This window comes from Alosa pseudoharengus, unplaced genomic scaffold (genome assembly GCF_046254945.1).
Source record: "Alosa pseudoharengus isolate Yale_2024_CS ecotype anadromous, Long Island Sound unplaced genomic scaffold, YU_APseudo_1.1 YU_APseudo_1.1_scf_24, whole genome shotgun sequence".
In the NCBI taxonomy this organism is placed as follows: Eukaryota; Metazoa; Chordata; class Actinopteri; order Clupeiformes; family Clupeidae; genus Alosa; species Alosa pseudoharengus.
The window spans coordinates 10001845-10025332 of NW_027468689.1; the positions used below are offsets into that span (position 1 = coordinate 10001845).

The 23488-nt window shown below is 43.0% G+C and overlaps 2 protein-coding genes across 3 annotated transcripts in view; both read right to left on the minus strand.

Moving 5' to 3' along the window:
- The window catches only part of LOC143142301 (myosin-IIIb), a 29640-nt gene extending 11212 nt beyond the window's left edge, over positions 1-18428 (minus strand). The window contains exons 1-20 of one of the 2 annotated variants that reach the window (XM_076303099.1): positions 18093-18428; positions 17496-17561; positions 16976-17106; positions 14155-14257; positions 10386-10488; positions 9812-9968; positions 8782-8884; positions 8178-8303; positions 5613-5721; positions 5047-5163; positions 4842-4942; positions 3806-3892; positions 2951-3016; positions 2573-2686; positions 2049-2160; positions 1718-1761; positions 1449-1505; positions 962-1081; positions 462-547; positions 232-279 (exon numbers count right to left, since the gene is read on the minus strand). In XM_076303099.1, coding sequence (XP_076159214.1) covers positions 232-279; positions 462-547; positions 962-1081; positions 1449-1505; positions 1718-1761; positions 2049-2160; positions 2573-2686; positions 2951-3016; positions 3806-3892; positions 4842-4942; positions 5047-5163; positions 5613-5721; positions 8178-8303; positions 8782-8884; positions 9812-9968; positions 10386-10488; positions 14155-14257; positions 16976-17106; positions 17496-17561; positions 18093-18194 — 1952 coding nt within the window. In that variant the 5' untranslated portion in view covers positions 18195-18428. Of the gene's footprint in view, positions 1-231; positions 280-461; positions 548-961; positions 1082-1448; positions 1515-1717; positions 1762-2048; positions 2161-2572; positions 2687-2950; positions 3017-3805; positions 3893-4841; positions 4943-5046; positions 5164-5612; positions 5722-8177; positions 8304-8781; positions 8885-9811; positions 9969-10385; positions 10489-14154; positions 14258-16975; positions 17107-17495; positions 17562-18092 lie in introns of both variants that reach the window. The other variant, XM_076303098.1, reaches the window with a different exon arrangement.
- A 2312-nt stretch (positions 18429-20740) lies between these two features.
- Positions 20741-22974, minus strand: tfpil (tissue factor pathway inhibitor-like). The gene is made up of 6 exons (XM_076302451.1): positions 22965-22974; positions 22321-22518; positions 21985-22149; positions 21636-21701; positions 21205-21283; positions 20741-21070 (listed from the first exon to the last, which is right to left on the minus strand). The coding sequence occupies exons 1-6, from the start codon at positions 22972-22974 to the stop codon at positions 21019-21021; spliced, it is 570 nt and encodes a 189-aa protein (XP_076158566.1). The 3' UTR covers positions 20741-21018.
- Between the last annotated feature and the right edge of the window lie 514 nt (positions 22975-23488).

Consider the following 23488-nt stretch of genomic DNA (forward strand, 5'->3'; position numbering starts at 1 on the left):
AAGATTTTGCTCTCCTCTGTCTATTTACAGTAAAATGACAGTTTCCAATGTGAAGTATGATAAATATGACAAACTCAAAAGGTAGCTTGACTGTGACTACAGTGCTCTGCATTGAATGTTTTAAAAGCAGAAGTTGTAGTCATAGGCCGTTGTGATTTTAATGGCCGAGTTCCCATTTGTGTGTGTGCTTGGGTGCGTGCATGTGCGTGCATGTTCGAGTGGTGAGCATACCTTTCTCTATTGGGAGGTATATCTGTTTTGAGCAGTAGGAGGCTATACCTGATAAAACATAAAAAGAGGAACATTCATTGATTCACAATCAGTTTCACATTTCCTCAACAATTTCCTGCTGATTTGACTTCAGAGCTGGGACATTAATGCACTGTTCACATAACACGTGTCAAGCTTGTGTGAGGACGATGTGTTACGATGAGTTAGCAACACACCAAACATTCACTCACCTCTCTGCAAATTCCTTGAAGGTCGGTCTCCAAGAAAATCCATCTCGACGTATTCTGATGGTTTCTAGCAAGCCGTTGTACCGGAGCTGCAGAAACAATGGCAAAATAGGAGAAACTTACTTAACTCTGCGCTTTTACATCCATGAACTTAACTTCAATGGGGAAAGTAATTTCCAATAACGCACACTAGAGGGCACCTTGGCTTCTAAGGTTTCATTTTCAGACAGTGTGGTTCACTGCTTTGTCCTGGCAGGCAGTGCAATTACCTTAGGATATCTGTGGCTCATCTATTGGCCTATTGCCCACATATATCTAAGTACAAAGTTATACCCGGTAAAGGATCAATAAAGTATCTATATATAACTTCGTAATCACATCGCTATCAGACACTGGGCCTAGGATATGTCAAAGTCTTACAGACAGAAGTAAATGGGAAACTCACTGAAGCCATACATATTCAAATGACACACAAAACACAAAAGAGGAACAGTTGGGCAGACCTGGTCCATGACGAAGTTGCTGTCCAAGTCGTTGGGGGATTTTGTTCGGTTGGGTTTTATGCAGCGGACGAAGTGAGGGCTGGCCTTGAACATCTTCTCCATTAGGACCCCAAGAGAATGCTGCACACACACCCAACAAAATACACCATGACCCCTCCAACACTTTCCTATTAAGCTTTACAATTGTTTTGAACTTTTGTTACAGGGAGATGACACACACACACACACACACACACACACACACACACACACACACACACACACACACACACACACACACACACACACACACACACACACACACACACACACACACACACACACACACACACACACACACACACACACACACACACACACACACACACACACACACACACACACACACACACACACACACACACACACACACACACACACACACACACACACACACACACACACACTACATCACCACCAGTAGGGAAATGAGCAACATTGATCCTACCTTAAACTGAGCCCCAACAGATTGTTTCCTGGTTGAGTTGAAGTTGTCCTCTGCAATCTGTGCAAGCTTACAGGAAGTGCAATCTATTAGGATCGGTTAGGTTACAACACTATCTTCTCTACAGGGTCCCTCCTAATCTGGTCGCATTCTTTATTGGACCAAGATGCAAGTAATTTGAATTGGACTACAGTACACTAGTTCTGTATTTATGTAGACAAATGATCTCTGTGCAAAACAAAACAGAGGAAGTGTTCAGCATGTAGTCATACCTTAGCTTTGCGGGGCATTAAAGTTCCTGTTCTAGATATCGTAGCTACAGAAACAGGTAAAAAGAGAGATATATATCTTAGAGTGCACATGCAGATACATGTGATAAACATTGTAGAATGAGGAAAAAGCCTTCATTTGCATTGCTATCAAAAATAATCGCAGACAATCCTAGAACCCACACACCATGCCCCAAAATGTCTCTCTCAAAATAAAATGCAACTTCTCATAGACACTTCAGCATAGAATCTACTGGCCTAAGGATAAACGCATGACAAATTCAGAGGCACCACGTGCAAGTTTGCACAGAGTTGGTAGCTCGGGAGAACTCACCAGCGAAGAGCAGGCTGAGGAGTGGCGTGACACTGTTGATGAAGAGGCCTCTGATGCTGGCTGGGATGGTGTCCCTGTTCCTTTCCAGGAAACCTACGCTGTTATACTGAACCTACAGGGTTAGGAAATAAGGAAAGGAGGGATGAGGAGATGGAAGAAATAGGAGAGAGAAAGGAGGGATGAGGAGATGGAAGAAATAGAGGAGAGAGAAAGGAGGGATGAGAAGATGGAAGAGATAGAGGAGAAAGAGAGGAGGGATGAGGAGATGGAAGAGATAGAGGAGAAAGAGAGGAGGGATGAGGAGATGATTCATTTTTTCCCAAGATCTTGTGAGGCACAAAAACGAAAGAACATAAACTGAAATGTATTATTCAGTGTGGAGTTGTGCTAATGCGTAGAAAATTGAGTTCAATCACAGCAATGTATATATCACGAGTCTCCAAATCCAAATAATTCTGGACAACATCTACACGTACAACCAAGTCTCAATAGAAGGTTATTAGATCGGACTTCCTTATGCTCACCTTTGCTGCGTAGTGCACAACCGTGAATGAAGGACTGTGGCTGCGCACCACTTCATAGTTGGGATGCGACTTAAACTTGCTGTTAAGTTTATCCACAAAATCTCTATCTGAAGCCTAAAAGGGAGAAACAGATGAACATTATTCTTGATCTGGCTTTCCCAGAAAAACACAAACTTTAAGTGCATTGCCCCACTCTTACCCCACTCACTCACACGCAAACAGTCCAATTCATTTCTTCTTTAAAACTCACCCTCTACTCTTATAATTCTCTACAGCAAAGAAGGCCTTAATGCCGTTTAGGGAACAGTGGGACTTCAGCCAGTTTCCGTGGAAACTTTGAAGTCAGCAAAGTTGTGGGAGGTCACATGACCCACATACCTGTGGAAAGGCGCTTTGCTCGTCCAGTAGTGAGAGGATCCCGATGGGCTTGGTGAGGAAGAGGTCCTGAAGAGACATTAATAAATCAGTCTGTAGTTTGTTCACTTTCCAACCAACATTCCTAAAAGGATGGATACTGCTTCCTGCTGTGTCTATGGCACACTAAACCACAGACCTATCATCACAATAAGATGATAGAAAACGGAAAAAACAACAACAAAAACACCCACTGCCTTTTTTGTGTAAACCTTGTGGGTCAGTATAGTTCTTTAACTAAGGAGGGCAGGGAAAGTACCTCGCTCACAGCATTAACAGCAGAGAAGTAGCAACATTATTTGCTACATTGAAATACTACAATGATAAAGACAACCAACAACGCAAATGGCATGTTTCAGATCTGATGAATGGATAAATGGCATGTTTCAGATCTGATGAATGGATAAATGGCATGTTTCAGATCTGATGAATGGATAAATGGCATGTTTCAGATCTGATGAATGGATAAATGGCATGTTTCAGATCTGATGAATGGATAAATGGCATGACGCTGAGGTCTGCTTCAGTCATCACTGCCTCTCATAATCAGTACAAGCATTTCCCTCTTTCTGCAGTGCAGAGTAGTCACGGAGACAGTCATCAGAAACAGAATCAGCTGTCTAAGAAAAACAGTGTCTGTCTCGGGGTGTACGTGTGTGTGTGTGTAGGTGCACAAGGGAGAGAGAGAGAGAGAGAGAGAGAGAGAGAGAGAGAGAGAGAGAGAGAGAGAGAGAGAGAGAGAAAGAGAGGGGAAGGAAGGAAGATAGATCGAGTGATAAAGAAGAGAGTGTGAAAGATGAGTTTTTAGCGGTCTCTCACCAGTATGGGCTTGTTGTCTTTGTATGAGATCACTTCCCAGTCCAGCTGCTCTTCTTTGTATTCCCTCTGTTCCATCAGAAAGATATGCTACAGGGGAAAAGGGCACACACACCGTCACCACACTCCACACACACAAAACTCCCCAGCACCCCAGCACACTACTAGCTACCCCTGGGATTCATGTAAAGAATACACGTTATTGATGATAAATGGCTTTAGCCACAAGATCCATGGTCTGTTTAAATTGCTGAACAGTGGAAACAAATTCAAGGCCTCAAAAAGTTCTTGCACCACAGGTTATTACCAGGAAACCATAACCTCCCGTGGGGCTAGCACGTATGGAAAAGCTCCTGCTGTTAAAACTTGTTTCCTGCCCCCTGTGTGTCGGGTGAAATAAAAACTGTGGTTATTTCCACATTTTCCACAAGCTGAGTGACCAAAACGTGCTCTAAACAAGGACATTCAGTTGGGAAAGATTTTGTGAAATTTTGCGTTCCTGGTCTTTGTTTGTGTGTGTGGTTCTTGGGAATCCATGTCTCGGTAACCTGAGAGGAGTGGAAGAGCCGTCGGCTGAGTGGATTACAGCACGTTACGCCCTTTAAAAACACTGATCTCACTGCTCTGGACAACAATCATATTGCCCCCTATCAGTTATCCACTGCAACAGCTCCTTCCATCGTCATTCAAATGTATGACTTGATGAGAGGTGTCTACCTAGTAAGGTAATGCACAGGTGTAACTACAGTTGAAATAAATCAAGTGTAAACTTCCCACCACAACAAAGCATATCGGTCATGGTTGAGCACATTATTCAAAGCACATCTGTCCCAATGAAAGTAAAGTCATGGCTATCGTTTTCACAGGAAAGGGCGCTAAAAGCTCAGGAGTTCAATAGAGCATGAGCATCCATTTAACAGTTTCAGGTTGCACTGATCTGAAAAAAGCCCACATCCCTCTGGCACATCAGACTAATGCTCTTTGAAACAGTAGGAGGGCTGATTGGATTTGATGTAACCAAGTTGGAATTCAGACTCACATGGTTGAAGAAGAACTGTAGCTGCTCATTGGCCAGATTGATGCAAAGCTGTTCGAACCGGTTTACAGCAAAGTTTTCGAAGCCAAAAATGTCAAGGATACCTTGAAGTAATAAAATGTGAAAAAAAGAAATGTAATGTGATGTGGTACAGTCAATCAAGAAAGTGATCTGTGAAGTACTATTGTGAAGTACTATCAAAACGTACCAATTTCACAGAGTTCAACATCTGGATCTACATTTGGGGCAAGTAACTCATTGACTTTGCTGACTATCCATCCAAACACTCTTCCATAGGCAACTTTGGCAATGGAATCTCGGGCATCTGCAAAGAGAAGTTAGATAACATTCAAATGACTTAAAATTCCCCCTAAGAATCAGTTAGAATGAAACAAGACAACGCCACAAAACCCTTTGAGGTTTAGTAACAGGGAAGGTTGTTTAATAGTTTCTTCTTCCTATTACCACTGGAGGCACTAGAGGATATCTACTGATATTAGACATAAAGACACACAGTTACGTAATACTCTACTTACATAAAGAGCTACAGAAAGCTATGACACATGCAGATATGTTTAAACAACACAGCCAGTGAGTGGATGTGTGGAGAAATTGGGCCTGTGTGTGAAAAGTGTGTGGTGAAATTGGGCCTGTGTGTGAAAAGTGTGTGGTGAAACTGGGCCTGTGTGTGAAAAGTGTGTGGTGAAATTGGGCCTGTGTGTGAAAAGTGTGTGGTGAAACTGGGCCCCTTTGAGCCAGGAAGCTGATGCTCACCCTCGGCCTGCTGCTGGCTGTGCAGGCGCCTGATGGCTTCCCCTCGAGTGACTGACATAGTGCAGGTCAGACTCTTCAGCAGTTCCTCTTCCTGAACCCCGAACTGGCCCTGAGGAGGGAAAAACAGTTTTCCGTTAGCGAACGTTTGCAAACAGTCTGGGGAGGTTGTTCTCCACGAACATACAGTGGAACTGGACATGAGTTTGACGAAGGCAACAATGTAGTTACCGTTACAATGGAATGTTAACACCAAATCGTTCAAATTTAACTGTTCAAAGAAAACATGTTCACCACGAACGTTCGCTTCTGTTTGCCAAATTTGAACGCATCTCAGATTTGGGTCCAAGTGCCCTCAGGGGCTCCGGGTTCAAAGTAATTTCCCAATCCCATACCATGTCTCCCACTCACTTCCTCTCACTTTCTTCACTGTCCTTTCTCAATAAGGGCATAAAATGGCAAAAAAACTATACTTCCTTAAAAGATCAGACCCTTGCAGGCAACTGTACTTGCAGGCAACTCTAGTGCTGACCAATCATAAACATGCATTGTACTGCGAGACGATCTGGAGGAAAAACATCTGTACTGTAAACGCAAACGCACACATGGAAAGGAGTCCTTGTTGCGTCTTCCTGGTTTCCTGGACCGCCGAATGACTACGTCCCTTTCCTCCCGCCATCTGGAGATGCACGACCCAGCCATAAATTCACCTGCGGCCCGCACTCCCCCTGAATCAGCGCCCAAATATAGCCCTGCCTGACCTTTCTCAAGCCACCCACGTCTTATCGGGGAAGGCCAGATGTGTTGGGGGGAAGGTGGGGTATGACGTGTGTATGTATGTGTGTGTGTGTGTGTGTGTGTGTGTGTGTGTGTGTGGGGTGCCGTGCCCTGCCTCCAGGATCCGTCATCTCGTAGGAGGGCTTGTTTATGGGAGAGGGCAGTAACTCACCGCTCCGAAACAGCCGGGCGGGAGGCGAGATGGAGACGTGCGCGGAGACCCAAAACACTGGCCCCAGTCAGACCGCGGGAGTCAACAGCTGTGAGCGGTATAGGGTTACTGTCGGCCGAAGGGCCAGCCACTCAAGCGAACAATAATGGTGTTTGTTTAGCGTTGTATGCAAAAGGCCAGATAAAGCCTCCATTCTCTCCCCTGCTCCACCACTGTCCAGCCATTCATCTACTGTTATTCCACGCCTCTGGGACAGTGTCCAGCGAGCGCAAAGCAAGAACAGTCAGTCACATATAATATCATAGCATAGCTGACTGAAACAAATTAGAACTAATGCTCCGTCCTCAAAAGAGGCCCAAGCTTTCTGGGAAACTAATTATCCTTAACTGACCAACTGGGGAAATTACTGATAATATCAATTAGTAGTAGAAAATTTTTGAAGATAAGAATCAAGAAACAAGACACACGTTTTTTTACACCAAGAGCTGAGCAGGGAGGAACAGAAAATGACAGGAAGGGGAAGAAAAAAAGGAGATTATGGGGTAGAAGACAGGGGGGAGAGAACATGACGGGGGCTAGAAGGGAAAAGAGTGAGAGAGAGAAGAAGTGAAAGAGAGAGGAAGAGTAAAGGGTGAGAAGGACAAAGTTGACAGAGGGGAAATGAAGACACCAAGAAGTGACACCATGACCTAACTGGACGAAACGCCTAGTGCAGCGTGCAGTGTGTGCGATGTGGTTGCGACGTTCTGGGCAGAGCTTTTGTCAGACGCCGGACAGACTTTCCACAAGAAATATGATGCAATAGAACAGCATGTTGCTACATGTGCAATTAGGAAAAAGCAGTGTTTCCCATACATTGACTTATTTGTGGCGGCCCACCACAATGTCAATATTCAAGATTTCTTTTATTACATCTAATTATAGGTTTATAATAGAGTAAAACTCGTTGTGTTTTTTCTCCTCAAAAAATAAATAAATGAAAGGTGTGTGTGTGTGTGTGTGTGTGTGTGTGTGTGTGTGTGTGTGTGTGTGTGTGTGTGTGTGTGTGTGTGTGTGTGTGTGTGTAGAAAAAAAAAGTGCCTTGTTGTCTTCAGCATGAGTTCAGCAATCTAATTGCTTGGTGAAAGAAACTACTTCGGAGTCTGGTGGTACGAGCTTTCAAGCTTCTATATCGTTTGCCAAATGGTAATAGCTCAAATAGTTCATGGTTGGGATGACTAGGATCAATTCAAGATTTATTTTGCCTTCCTAATGCATCTTCCCTCAAATAACAATATTGACCACCACACAATGATTTTCCATGTTGTACTATTTAAATTGAATGGAATTCTTTCATTGTAGAGCTATGTGCACCTTTGTGCAGCCTCTCCTTGTCTCTCTGTCTCTCAACGGACCTACATGCACGTTTAAAGTAAACATTAACAATCTTGCAAGGCATAGAAGACGACTGGCTAAACTGAGCTTAAATATGGTTAGCAGCATCATAACCCCGCTGCGCTAATTTGTTATAAAGTTAATTCTGCAAACCTACCACCACAAATAGAATTCAATTCTGTGGGAAACACTGAAAAGGTATGAGGGTGAGAGAGTGAGGGATGCGCCAATTTGGTTAAACTCACCGCAGCCGCCTTGAGCCAGCCCACAGACGACTCGGTGACCTTTAGGGCATCACCCTCCCCAGGCTCAAACATGATGTTGCCTAGAGACAGGATGCCCGCCAGGATCGTCATCATGTCCACCTTTTCCTGCAGGACAAAACACATTCACACTAGTTTAGGAATAAGGGTTTAAGGTTCGTTCAGTATTTGTGATTGGATCTGGTCATACATATTGTTTTTACACATATTAAAAGCGCGAGAGAGAGAGCGAGAAATGCAGAATACAGAAAGAAAAAAGGAGAAGAGAGAGAGAAAGAAAATGCCAAAGACAAAGAAAAAAGAGAAAGAAAGAATGAAAAAAAAGAAAGAAAGAAAGAAAGAAAGAAAGAAAGAGAGAGAGAATGGATAAAAAGGCAGGGACAGGAAGGGAGTAGGAAGTTATAACAGGGACACTCGAGGGCAGGAAGTTATAACTTCAGACAGGAAGTTATGAAGATAGTAGAGGAAGACCACTCTGTGAGCTGCCATTGAACAATTACGCAGCAGGATTATGCGGGAACTCTGAGGCAACAGGAAAGACCAGAGCCCAGCTGAGTGCTTATGAAGTTCTACACAAGATGCCTACCTGCTCTTCAAACCCAACCATGTCCATTGCATTACACACATCTGCATACTTCTTGCTCCAACGATTCACCATGTCATCTGACAGGGATGTACCATTCAGATATCTGAGAGACACAAGCACAGATAAATCAATTCATATAGCAGATAGATTCAGGGGAAAGAAATGACTGTATACAAGACAGGCATGTTTTTCATTCATGCTTGTACTTCCTTAAAATTCTAAGTTATTTATTAAGTTTGGACATTCTCAATAATGGATCATGGAAAACATTATTACACATTCAAGCCGCTGCCATAATTCACAGTGCAATAAAGTACAGAGGTGCAGAAATGTAGAACTAGAAGTGTCCTGAATTACAGTAAACAGTAATCACAAGCCGGATCAGCTCAACCTTTGACCCACATCTACCTACAGTATCAACAAACACTTCACCCACTTCACCTGTTTGAACACTCTTCAAGGGAACTCTAGGCACACCTGACTGAAAGCCTGCGACTAGTTTTGAGGCGTGACCAGAACACATGACACTTGACTCAAACCTGATCGTGATAAGAAAGCCCATAAAAGCTGATGAAATACGTGATGTACTGAGTGGGTGGGTAAGATCAGGGTGTAGAACGAAACCAAAGTCAGTGACACAGCACAGATGCCCTGTGACGTTATGGGCGACTCATAAATATGTAGGATCACAATGACTGACTACTACTTTCTAAGAAGGCCTATTATTACACACTTGCTTTCAAACCAGTGTTGTTATTATTGTTATTCAGTGTTGTTGTTCTGCCTTGACAACTTGACACTCCATTTGGTTTGGCTCGTATGAGATCAACAAAAGGATTCTTTTCATGCCCTTGATAAACTACCGAGTGATCTCCTGTCATCCATTATAAAAATAGTGCTATCCACACTGAAAAAAAACCCAATAAACACTCAATACAAAATGTAGGCAGGATGGCCGAATGGTGGTGGGGAAGAGAACTACTACTGGACCAGGGCCAGGCCAGACCAGCACACCTGTTCAGCAGCTCACCTGTACTGCTCGGGCTCCAGGAGGCCATAGATGTCCTTGTCGTCGGGACAGATGCCCGCCAGCATGCAGTAGAAGATGTGGAAGTTGCGCTCGCCCTCGTCCTGCTGCACCACGCGGGACTTCTCCAGCAGGTATTCGTTAATCTTGGCTCCTTTCACTGCACAAACACAGATTTAACACAAGCGATATCTTCAGAGGGACTGTTTCTGCTGTATGAAGTACTGAGACGTATCCAAAAACTACGGTAGGGAAATGCATGGTGAAAATGGTGCAGACAGATGGTCAGTGTCTAAGACAATATCAGTCAGTGGTCTATAGTGTGGAGAACTAGATAGACTACACAGTAAAAGCAAAAAGAGAGTCTGGTCTGTGGTCTGAAGAGTAATCTGATGTCTGCAGCCTAGCAGATAAAGGCAATCTCTCACTCGGGAGGAAATTTGCATGCTAAACTAAAGAGGTTAAGGGCAGTTTGCATTCTCGAGTCGGCAGGTGAAGCTTGGCATCAGGCTGTGTTGTTGAGGAAATAGAGTCTAGAGCCAATAGTCTAGACATTTGAAACTGTAATGGGCCTCACCTGAGGTTCCTAAGAAGCGTAACTGGATGTACTTCCCAAAGCGACTGCTGTTGTCATTCATGACCGTTTGGGCATTCCCGAAGGCCTCCAGAAGAGGATTCACCTGTGGACCAAAGGGAAACACATGACTCATTTGTCCCTCAGAAGCAGCTAGTCTTCAAATGCATTGCAGGTTATGACAATACATGAACCCTAAATAGACTGCCATAGCTGACAAACCTGATTTTGCATGAAACGCCTCACTCAACAAACAATGCCTACATGTAAAGATATGACAGGTATTTAAGGAGAGATTTCACTGTACCACACAACATAAACTATTTTATTACAATATTTTAAAGAGTCATTATTATGGGGGGGGGGGGGGGGGGCGCTGTGGCGCAACAGGCTACAGCGCCCATACCATGTACGGGTCCAAGTGCCCACAGGGACCCAGGTTCGAATCCGACCTGCAGCCATGTCCCGATCCCACCCCATCTCTCTCTCCCACTCACTTCCTGTCACTCTTCACTGTTCTATCCGAATAAAGGCAAAAAGCCCAAAAAATATACTTAGAAAAATAAAAAAAATAAATAAAAAAAAAGTCATTATTGTGGGTCTACTACTATGCATTGCTTTCTTCTAAATACAAGTAAATCCCTGGTTGAAGAGGGCCTCTATCGATCTCTTTTCTCTGCACGGTTTCTATTTTGCTGTGTTAGTGCATTTTTGTCTGCTTGTGCCTCTATTGTGGTCTTCAAAACAATGCCAAATAAACAGGGCCAGTCTTTTGGTTTGGCACAAACGGCTACATTTCCACTGAAGTCCAACTAAAAACGTCCCATTTCCATGCTTTATCAGACCAGAATAATTTTCATATAACCCCCCCCCCCCCCCAAAAAAAAAATACTGTATTGTATATTGTAATACATTCAGCACATTTTGGGTACAAACAAGTTACAGTTTTGGTGTTGGGTCAGAGAGACATTGGAGCAGTTATTGCTCGAGACTTTTAACTGACCTTCACAACATGCTCCAAAAAAGAAGAGACATGACCAGTGGCTGATAGTGTTATCTGCATAAACACTCTGGGGTTCTGATGTTTATTTCAGGTCCCAGAGGAGCCTTGGGAGGATCAAAGCTCTTTGCAAAGGATTTCAATTTCATGAGGGACTCGCAGAGAGCATTAAGGCCCTTATCCTTCATCATCTGAGCCTATGACTGGGTGTGACTAGGGATCCCTTATAAAAACCCAAATATATGCCAAATTAGAAAGTCAGGAAGTGCCACAGTATGGGAAACAGGATGTGAAGTCGCAAAGTGAGGCCTTCTCAAAAAGAAAACATAAAGCATTCCAGATGGTTTTGGCAAGACACAGGAAGAACAGTGACTGCATATGTCACCAAAACAAAGCAGATATTTTGGCACAACTTTATTAACGATCATCATACTCCTGTGTTTAGTATTAGTAGTCTTCATAGTAATTAATCACACCCATGTTTTAGCTAAATGAGCTATATTAATCTAACCTTCCTATGCTCCATTTCTACGTGGCAGACTCATCCAGCCAGCAAACCAAAGAGGCAAAGGAAACCTCCCACAACAAGCCAAGTGATTTTAAGAGCAACATGTCACCACTGTTTAAGTTGGACAGAGAATCAGGCCAGAGAAATTCTGCCCAACTAGCCTGACATAAACCATTCCTTGAAAAAAATGTTCCTCTAGGTAGCGATTTCCCCCCACTGATAAGTAGCCCTAACATTCCGTGCCATATGAGGATAGGAATTGTGTGCTGGTATTGGGAGGAAAGGGGACCTGAGGAGGTCTGGGTCAAACTCCACAGCCACATGTTTGAAAGGCACAGTCTGAAAACGGCAATGCTCAACGTTGAAGGGGACTGACAGGACAGGCCCCGTTTTCTTGGCTTGGACCATCGGGAGCGCAAGACAAATGGGAAGTGGAATGGAACCCTGGAACATGGAGATGTGAGCGATGGAACATTTTATTGGGAAAACTGGGAAAAGTTTCAGCAGGGAGACCTAGATTTCTTAGATGGCACATGGCCCATGTGGACACATACACATAAAGTTTCACACTCATGTGTTCATCCACCCACCCACACCCACAACCCCCCCCCCACCCCCACACACACACACAACTAGAGTCAGGACTCATTCACAACCCAACCCTATTGCACGGCTGTCTAGTGGAGTGTGAAGGAAATTCCAGAGCTGACAGTAGTGCGGAAGACTGTAATAAAATCAGCATCATCTAAGCAGTAAATAGGAAGTGATTAAATGCCATGCCCTGATTACGCCACCACAACAACCAGAACCAGGACTTTACAGGAACATAGTGTAAAATTTATAGGAACATACTTTACAGGAACACACTGTAAACTCATGAGTCCCTCATTAATCTGAGTCATGGAATTCAAACTAAGTACACCAACATCAGAGAGAGAGAGAGAGAGAGAGAGAGAGAGAGAGTTATAGTGACAGAGTAAAAAAAAAAAAAGGCGCATGATGATGACAACCTCTTACACACCAAGAACTCTCTGGTGACACTACAAGCCACAACACTCAGAGTGAACTTTTCAACCAAAACACAGAGGAACATTTGAGCTGTTGCTACTTGCTAAAACTGTTTCCATCGTATTAAGTACGTCACCAAAAAACAGAGCAAAAGATGAATACAGATAAGCCGGACTCCATTAATGGCGATAAGTACACCATTTTGCGTTGCTCTGGGAAACTCTTTGGGATGACCATTACTAATATCTTCAGTAAAAAAAAAAAATTCTTGCCATTATATTTTGTTGCCAGCTGTTTATGTAACTTTTATATAACAATACAGATTGTGAGCCAAGAAAATATAGCCTATAGCGCCACGGCTTTGCTAACAAATCTCCAGGGACGTTTAATTTCCCCCAGTACCAAGCTGAGTTTGCTTATTCAATGAATACAAACAGTGTCATGGGCAGTAAGTAAATCCATCTATTAACATCTGTTAATGTGCACATATACCCTTGTGTACATAAAATGCTTCCCATGTGTCCACTAGTACGCACCTTTTCCAGTTTCCAAATCTTTAAGCTGTATAACCTGTATTTACTTTCAACTGGGCAGCAGGTTTACACAACAAACAGGAAAAACATGCTCCAGGCAGCAACCACTAGTGAAGCTCAGTTACTTCAAGCTTTCCATAAGCAAGGGCAGTGAGAGAAGAAGGGAAGAGAAGGAAAGAGAGAGAAAGAGATGAGAGAGAGAGAGAGAGATGAGAGCTGAGAAGAGAAAGGAAAGACACAACACACACACACACACACTCACACACTCAGAATCAGCTAATCTGCAGAGGTCAGGAGTAAGGGATGTGTGCTGAGGCCTATCAGATCACCATGCTCTCCCCAATGTGACTCAGCAGACAAGCAGACACAGGGGGACCGGGAGCAGATCCTGCCGACCTCACCAAAACAGCACTTGCAGTAAATTTCACCTACAGTGAGGACATCTAGTCTTTCCAACCACCAAATGATCCCCACATACTTTTGAATATATTGCCTGGAGCCTACCACTCCAACAGTAAACAGTAAATGGGCACGTGGCACAGCACATTATTTACAAAAGGTACTTTTAAACAAAAACAAAAGGAGACTACACTAAGACGAGGTGTGACCGAACTGACTCAGGTTTCGTGCCCTTCATAGCACTTGGCACTGATCTGATCTGGCCTCCACACCCCTGAACGGGCTTAACTGGGCTTGACCTGGTCGGGTCGAGTCGAAACTGACCTGGAGAATCTGCTGCTCCAGCTGCGAGTTGGCTCTGCACAGTTCCATGAGGTGCCGCAGTAGCAGCTTGGTGCTCTCAGTCTTCCCTGCTCCGCTCTCACCGCTGTGCACGCACACACACGCACACACACAAACACACAGAGACAGAGAGAGAGAGAGAGAGAGAGAGAGAGAGAGAGAGAGAGAGAGAGAGAGAGAGAGAGAAAGTTAACGTTAACGTGGTAGCGTAGTGGGTAAGGAGCTGGGCTAGCTTGCAGTGGCCACAAAAGCTGTGTGTTAAACTCCTGACTGCCGCCGTTGTGTCCTTGAGCCAATGACAGCCCCAGGACAACTCAGGGGAGGGTAGTATGCAAGTATGGATTGGGTCACTACTAGCACCGTACCGAAAGGCATTGAAACACTTCCTCTGTGGAGACATCTAAGCAACACAACATTTTTTAAACAAAATGTTCATGCAAAGGTATCATGCAAAATGGACAAGACAAACATATTTCTTTACATGCAGGAATGGACGATGGTGCAGGACCTGACCCCACAGGTTCTGCACCATCGGATATGAAGGTCACTAGACTGATTATTCTAACAACATTTGCATGAGAGATGGGGCATGCAAATACTCATTTGTGGTTGTTTGAGATTTCGCTCCGATTTATGACCTGCATATATTAATCTTACCACAAATGCATGCTCCTGAACTTTCCTGAAAAGCTCACGTAAACAGATCAATCACACACGTCAAGGTAACACTCATATTTACTTTAATAACCCCGCATTCAATGCATTCTGCTGCCCATCCCTGAATTCAGACCAAGCATACTAGCACAACCTGTGTGTGCGTCACTAACAATAATAGCTGTTTAAACTCAACACTAATTTACTTCCATTTAAAAATAGCCCTGGTATTTACGTCCAGAAAAAACGTGATCGGGAGTAGTGGAAGGGAGTGCTATTCAACATAGCCCTGTGTACATTAAAAGCATTCTTCTCTTGTTGTCTTGGGGATTATCGCCCTGTCCACCTCAGTCCTCGTCACACACTGACCGGCCTACACATTCAGGGGCAGCTGTGTGGTAACCAGGGGCAATGGGCCCATTCAGACATAGCTGGGAATTGTGGGAAGGTTTGCTTTTGAATCAGCTCAGGCTAGAGTCTAAACAAACGTGGCCGAGGCAGCGTGTGAGGTACACAGGGCTCTTTGAGAGAGAGAGAGAGAGGGAGGGAGAGAGAGAGAGAGAGAGGGAGAGAGAGGGAGAGAGAGGGTGAGAGAGAGAGAGAGAGGGTGAGAGAGAGAGAGAGAGAGAGGGTGAGGGAGGGAGGAAGAGGGAGGGAGAGGAAGAGAGAGAGAGAGAGAGAGAGGGTGAGGGAGAGAGAGAGAGAGAGAGAGAGAGAGAGAGGGATGCCTCCAATTGCCTACATGAAATGTATTCTCCATAGAGAGACTGTGCACGTACTTCTACTTGGAATCCTTTCTACAATCCTTTAATTTCCTGAATTTCCTGGTTACTGTACCCTGATTGTCTCTGTGTGGGATATTACACTTTAATGCCAAATTCAGAAGACTGCCGGAATAAATAAGACCGATTGGGCTGCTTTCAAGCAAATAAGTATAAGGTTTCCATTTTTGGAAAATTGTGTAATAATAACTCTTTAAAACACCACTGATCTTGGGGTGAAATTGAAAGCACATCCAGGAGTGGAGGCTCCTGGTCTCTGTGAAATACATTGGAGTGAACTGTCTTCAGTAAAACCACAAACAGCTTGTAGAAGGGCTGACTTGCAGTCAAAGTACATGAGTCCTATGGGAGGCGTCTACACTGGTGGAGACTTCTGAACATGCCGGATGTCTCAGTTACGTGAGAGTTTGACCAGACTTGTGTGCATGATGGAATTGTAATTATATGTTGGTGAAGTTTATTTAAATTTCACCCAAATCAGTTTTCCTACAAGATGCAGTTTTAGTTTTTTGCTATGTATGGCTGTGTCAACATTCACTTGACATGGTTTGTTTGCTTGTGGCTGTATACTACAAACAACACCTACACACTGTTTGCAAACACCCTTGGGCAGGACCACTACATACACAATATGATGATATGGACTCCCCCAATGCAGATGTTGCGCTACAAGGGACCTAGACAATTCTGCAACTCAATTAAACTGTTAATCTATGTTTGCCGTTTGCCAAAATCTAGCAACCTAACTACAGAAACAACATGCAAATGGTAAATCCTTACAATCACCAAGAACAGCATAGTTGGGACTGATAAAAGCTTGCTAGCATGCTCAAGCAACTACTTTTCTACATTTTCATATGTTTTTTTCACACGTAGATCATAGAATTGTTATGAGCATGGTCTAAGCAGCTACTGTAACAGCAGGGACGTTTATCTGTCTTAGTCTTAGATGATGATGCCAGTAATAACCGCCTACAAAACACATGCTTCAAAAAGTGTCTAATTGTTGCATACTGTGTCTTTATGTTAACATTACTCTACCTCAAGATCACAAACACATGCAAGTCATTACAAAAACCTACTCACTACTATACTGAACGCCTTTTTGATCTTGCAACAGCAATGGTGAGTGCAAGAGCTCTGTCAATAAACTGTGTCAGGCAGCTACTGTAATTAAATGATTCAAAAATCCAATGCAAGAGTTTGCTTTTGCTATCAACATTGTTTCACACAATGACCACACATCTTTCACAAAGGTTCCATAAGCAACTATTGTCTTCCGGTCATCTCCAGGTGTGATTTCACACCACCCAGTGCCAGCCGTCAAGTGCAAAGTCAAGAGGTGAGTGATGAACTGCTACTCGTACCTGATCACTATACATTGGTTCATGGGTCCAGTTCCCAGTCGGCCCATCATGGACTGGTATGCCCTGTCCGCCACAGCAAATATGTGAGGGGGCAAAGCCTTCTTGTCATGGAATTTGTATCTTTCTGATACCTGAGGAGTGAAGGGGAGGGAAATACAGGCAAAGAGAGTGTGTGAGAGTGTGATAATGAGTCAGTCTCCAATAAATTAAATTTGGACTGTCTCTGGCGTTGAGAACCTTATTCCTTAATGCAGTTAGTGTGAAACAGAGAGTCCGCTTACATGGAGAGTGAAACGGAGTGATGCTCAAAACCAACTGGGGTATAATATAAGATTTACAGATTCGGGCCTTCATAATACATGTAATGTAACGTGATTTGGTAACATTACCACAGATGACACTGGGTATTGGAATCAACACATATATAATACATATATATGTAAGCTATATAATATTGATTTTATGTTTGTTAGAGGAAGGTGGGCTATAGGCCTAATTAGGGGATGACATGCACACATACCTCTTTTTCATATAAAGGCAAATACTTAAAAGGATTCACTGCCAGCAAAATGTCACCAATGTATGTCTGGGGGAAAAAGACAGTCAGTGGTTAGGCTACATCACCACAGTTAAAATAGTCAAGTCCACTGCAGCAGGTAGTCTAACTTCAATGAGATGAGAATAAAAGCCTCTGTATATTGAGCTCACTCCTACATGACCTAGCACATGCCATTCTTGTCCCTACACGTATGGAAGGGTTATATAGTATAAAGATACATCTGTCAGAGAGTAGGCTAGGCTACAAATAAAAAGCGATAATTCTCATTCGGCCAGGTAACTGAACGCCCGGAAAACAAACAAATATGTAACTTGGCTACCACACATATTTGGAGGCCATTATTTCAGAGGCGATAAAGCAAATTGTTATGCAGTCGTAGACTATTTTTAGAGCCCTCTCAAAAACATATGAGCTCAAAATGACAGCAGTATAGTCTATATCCTCATTCCACGCAAAACGTGTCTGGACAGGCATTCACGTGCTAAAAAGGCATTTCAAAACGTACGCACAACTAGCTTACAGTGCACAAATGCTAATAAAGTTTAACACTTTACTTACATAGATTTTATCCTGTTTAAATCGTTGACTGAGAGACTCTAGTAAACTTTTTTCATTCAGTTCTGATAAAGTTGCCAAATCTTCCTGAAGAGGATCCTCCATCGCGTTGGCTGGTTGATTTAAAACAAAAAGTCGTTCTTCAAATTCAGTTTTGTTCAGTCGTGCGCATACAGCCTCGCTTTGTGCCTCTTTCTTATATGATTACACACACCACCAGCGTCAGTGACAACCAGCTCTCTGTATCCTAACCACCTCGCTCTCTCCCCGGTGCTAAATGAACGTTCTCAAACTGCCTCCCCCAAGAGAAGTCCACGCCACTTAACTCTTTCCTCTCTACCAGGTCTGAGTGACAGTTGAAAGTTTACTCCCTAGCACACGACAGCTGAGCTTTCATGTTGGTGTTGAATCATACCCTTAAAGGAACACGCCACCCAAAATCAGTAGTAATATATGTTCTTACCTTACTTTCACGAGTTGAGTCATACCTCTCCCGCGCCGGTAGGTGCACTCAAACGCTCTGTCGCGCGGCGCGAATGTGTTAGCATGTTGCTATGCTAGCGGGCTCTGCCGTGGCCATAGAGAGAGGAACATAGCAGTAATCAAACACCTCAATTTTTTCCCTACTTAAATACAGTTGCATGAGTAGTTGATAAAAATGTGTACGTCACACAACATGAAACGTGGCGATTTTCCAAGCGAATAAACAGGAGAACTACAATGTGTGGCGCAATAGCACTTGGGATAAGTGGGGAAACTTAACATCCATACTCCATAACATCCACAGCGGAAAAAGAAGGCAAGAAAAATAATCGGAAAACTTAGATGTGTAAGGCAAGCAAGCAAGTTTGGCGATTGTTACTAAAAATGTGAACATGCACGTTGCACTGTTGTGCGGTGGACTTTCAGAATGAATGGAGTCGGAGTTTCTTTAATATCGAGGCGTCATATTTGTCCGATGGCCTGCTATAAAATGAATTGCGATGTCTGTCTGAAAAAGACGCGCTCGTGCAGTCAAAATGAATGGGAGTCTTCAGAACAGACTTGTCAGTCAACCTGACATATGTGTAAAGTAGCCTATAATGTGAATGAGTTGTTATTTTATCAAGGATTTCTTTCTTTTTGCAAAAAATAAAGTACAATAGGCATTAATTAGTAGGCCAGGAGCATGCTGAAATTATGTGGCAAATTGCGTTTTTTATTACAATGGTAAAATTGTAAAAGGACGTGACCGAAGCTGAGGCAAGCCAGGCAATAGGCCTATAGGCCCGACGGTAATTGTAAAGCAATTTACAAAAGATTCACTGAACAAAAATGCTGATGTGGTACATGAAAATTTAGCTAAAAATGTGGAGAATGCAATGCAATCAAGCATTTTGGACGATATATTGTCACAAGCTGCATGGCAGAATAGGCAACAGGCCGATGTGCGTTTTATTTGGAGACTGTTTTGCACGACAGAGACTGAGTTTGCTGCTGATATTCTGGGGATAGGCCTAGCCAATGTACGACTTCAGCCTTTTAATATATTTGCTGCATTAGATAAGTCTTTCTAGAACAGGCAAGGGCTTTCTAGCCTCACGTCAGCAGCGCTGCATCACCATATAGCCTACATTAAAACAACCAACGGATGGTGGGCGGGTGCAGTTTTGAAAATTGGTCAACAAACTTTGGTGCTGATGGATGGCTGATGGATGATAAGTTTTGCTATGCAGTTATGGTTGAAATAATAGCCCATCAGCGCATCTCTAGTGTGTGTGCCTCTCTCTCGCTCAGAGGGGAGGGAGAGGCTGAGGGTCGATCCAGCATGGATTCTAAACTCTGTGGTGGATATGATCTACAATTAGGTGTTAATAATATTACCACGCTAGGTCGAAGTACTCCCAAGTGCTATTGCGCCACACATTGTAGTTCTCCTGTTTATTCGCTTGGAAAATCGCCACGTTTCATGTTGTGTGACGTACACATTTTTATCAACTACTCGTGCAACTGTATTTAAGTAGGGAAAAAATGGAGGTGTTTGATTATTGCTATGTTCCTCTCTCTACGGCCACGGCAGAGCCCGCTAGCATAGCAACATGCTAACACATTCGCGCCGCGCGACAGAGCGTTTGAGTGCACCTACCGGCGCGGGAGAGGTATGACTCAACTCGTGAAAGTTAAGGTAAGAACATATATTACTACTGATTTTGGGTGGCGTGTTCCTTTAACGTCATAGGCTACATGTATTTTTTCCGTAGTAAATAACGCAATCGTGTTTTCAACATTGGCCGCTTAATACACTCCCGCTACTTATGTTCCGGCTACTGAAGCATTCTGGGTAGTCAAAAGATCAGACTAAATCAGCTAAATAGATTTATTTGACTATTAAGAAAAACAAAACCTACAAAAAAACAAACACAATTTTTGATAACCAAGTCTTGAGACAATCTCTGCACATGGGTAAGGGGTTGCAGGATGGGAAGGTGAGTTCACATCACACAATCTGCACTGTATGACCACAGAAGTAACCCTTTGCTGACACAGAATATGCGTCAGACTCACACACAACCAGTTAAATTAAACCATATAAAAATGATATCACAGTGCAATTTTTGACTGAAAAACAGTTCAAAAACAGTGAGATATGCCATAGAGCAGCCCCTCCGGTCATGATAATAAATTATAAGTCTTCTTTCCATCACTAAGTACATTTTGTGATACACAAATAACATTCTGTCACACTACACAAACAGCTGAGCAAGAGTTTTGTTACTTTCATGATTGTTTTCATTTACATGGGCAGTAACTAAAGATAATATATAAAACATTCACTTATTATAAAATACTAAAACTAACAGTAATTGCAAATATCTATCAGAATAGTGATAAGCACTGACAAGCTCCATCGCCGTTCTCTCTGAGGTGCCTGTTCCTCTTCCCTCTCTCATCACATCTCACTCATCTCTGTTGTTGGGACCCTCTTCCTCGCCTTCCCCTTCCTGGAAGAAAGAAGAGAGATTACTAAAGCAAGTCCACTGCACACAGGGAATGGCCACGGTCAGAGTGGCCACTGGGGCCTCCTCGGTTATAACGGTATTCAGAGAGGCTTCTAGTAGAAGCACAAGAAACTTACTTCTGGGTGACATACAGGGCAATTGCTGCGAATATCGCCACGGCAAACACCACTCCACCTAGTACTCCCACCACCAATCCTGTAGAACAACAAAGTGTAAATAGCAAAACTTGGCATTGACTTCACTTCACATTGACGTGTATCAGGCAAGTTAAGTACGCCTGTAGAGTCCCCCTTTTACTATATTTACATTAATGATGGTCTACTTTACACATACTACATTGTTATTTTTTTTGTTATTTTGTTTTATGTGATTCATGTGTATTACTGAAATGAAACTTAACACAGATGGTTTAGATCCGAAGCGTAATAATCTGACCGTTAACCATAGAGTTGCTACCTTTACTGAATGCATATGTAATGTCCACAGTGAGCTGACCTGTATCTGTAACTGTATCTATAATCTGTAGTTACTTTATTAATGTCTGTACCTGCAGAAACTGGGGTTTCATCAGGGTTGATATCAGGGCCTTGTCCCAGTGATCTTCCAGATTTACCTGAGGGGTAAAGGCCATACAACATTTTAATTAGAAAAAAAGTGCACTGCTGCCCCCTAGTGGATTAAAATAGAACAGACAATATATCTTACAAAAGAAGGAGATTAGGGGAAATTCAAACAAGCAAAGAAAGCGTTTCAGTAAAAAAAAAAAAAAACTGCAGTGGAAATAATGAAAAAAGGACAACACACGCACACACACACACACATATATATATAAAACCATAAGATGAAGGGAATGAAGAGACACTGTAAATTTAAAAAAATGGAAAGAATAAGATTACCTCGGCATGTTTGCTGACATTCTTCTTTTGTGTCAAAGCGGTTGCCATTGCCTTGGCACCCACCATAGTGAAATAGACGACAAATCTTTTCCTCCGTGTCGAAATAGTATTTCAGGTGCATGGCAAAACATGCACCGTTGTCCACGGGAAGAGAACAAACCGCATCTGAAAGTACAAATGTGGGAAGGACATGCGTGTTTATTGCTGCTGATTAAGCTGTTCCCCAAACATTCTCTCTCTCTCTCTCTCTCTCACACACACACACATACACCCACACACACACACAAATATGCAAAAAGTATAGTTCCATAAATATGGCTGCCATTTCCGGCTCACCTGCTTCTGGGTACTTCTGGTGAGCTTGATCAGGGAGACACACTATAGTGCAATTCCGATCACTGTCAAAGTTGTTGGAGTTGCCTCCCTCTCCTTTGTAGAAGAATGGTGTGCAGACATTTCCATCAAAGAAATACCTCAGTTCATGCTTCTGCCCTTCCCCCTCGTTCTTAGGCTCATTGCATCCTTGGTTCGGATCTGGAGGGACAAATGAAAGGGGTGTCTGTTTCAAAATGCCCAGGGTTAGACGACAGCAATCAGAATAAGCATGCAGTTTGTGGTCTACAACTCAATCACAACAGCACCACTGTGTAGGAAGGTATTTGTAGCCTAGGTGTGAACTACCTGTATTTAAAAACAATTAATTTAGCTGACATTTTATTTTTTTTCCTGTAGTGTGGTCATAGTTGATGTCAATGTCAATTCAATTCAAAAGACTTAATCTATCCAATTTCCTCATCCAGGCATAGTGACATAAGACACATATACAACATAACACAACAAGACAGGATAAAAGAAAGAACAGGGCAGAAAGGGATGTAAGTAAGTCATACGCCATGGCAAAGACCCATGCTAAAACACAACACATCAGATCTATTCTTCCAAGATAAATTTTCATTCACAAAACATCTCGGTGAACTTACCTGTGGACATGGCAGAAGCAAACATGCACATCAGGAGAAAACAGCTGAAACATGGTTTAACCTGCATGTTGGAGCGATTGTTCATAATCAAGTTTCAGGAAATCCACAGATAGCACTCGGGCAGTGCACTTAGGGCGCAAATGAAGAATAGTTCAGTTGAACGTACTGACCTTCAGACTCTTATTTGAGTCCAGGGTTTTATGGCCTAGGTGCGTCCGAAAGCCCTCCTACCGTAGTTTCAGTCATAAAACCAGCCTGTGATGCTTCATAGTTTCAATCATAAAACAGGTCAATTATTGTTGTTCACTTGACAGTAGGGTTTGAACTGTTGGGTTCAACAAACCAAGAAAGAAGAGAACACACACAGATAAATAAGGAAAAAAGATAAGAATATCTGTATAGTGTTGTTGCCCTGACAATGTAGGCAGGAGAAATTGTTATACTACATTTTTACATCTGAGAAGAGGGATGCACAAACCAGGTTTTGCAAATATTACAGGAGTATTTCTGGTTTAAAAGTAGGG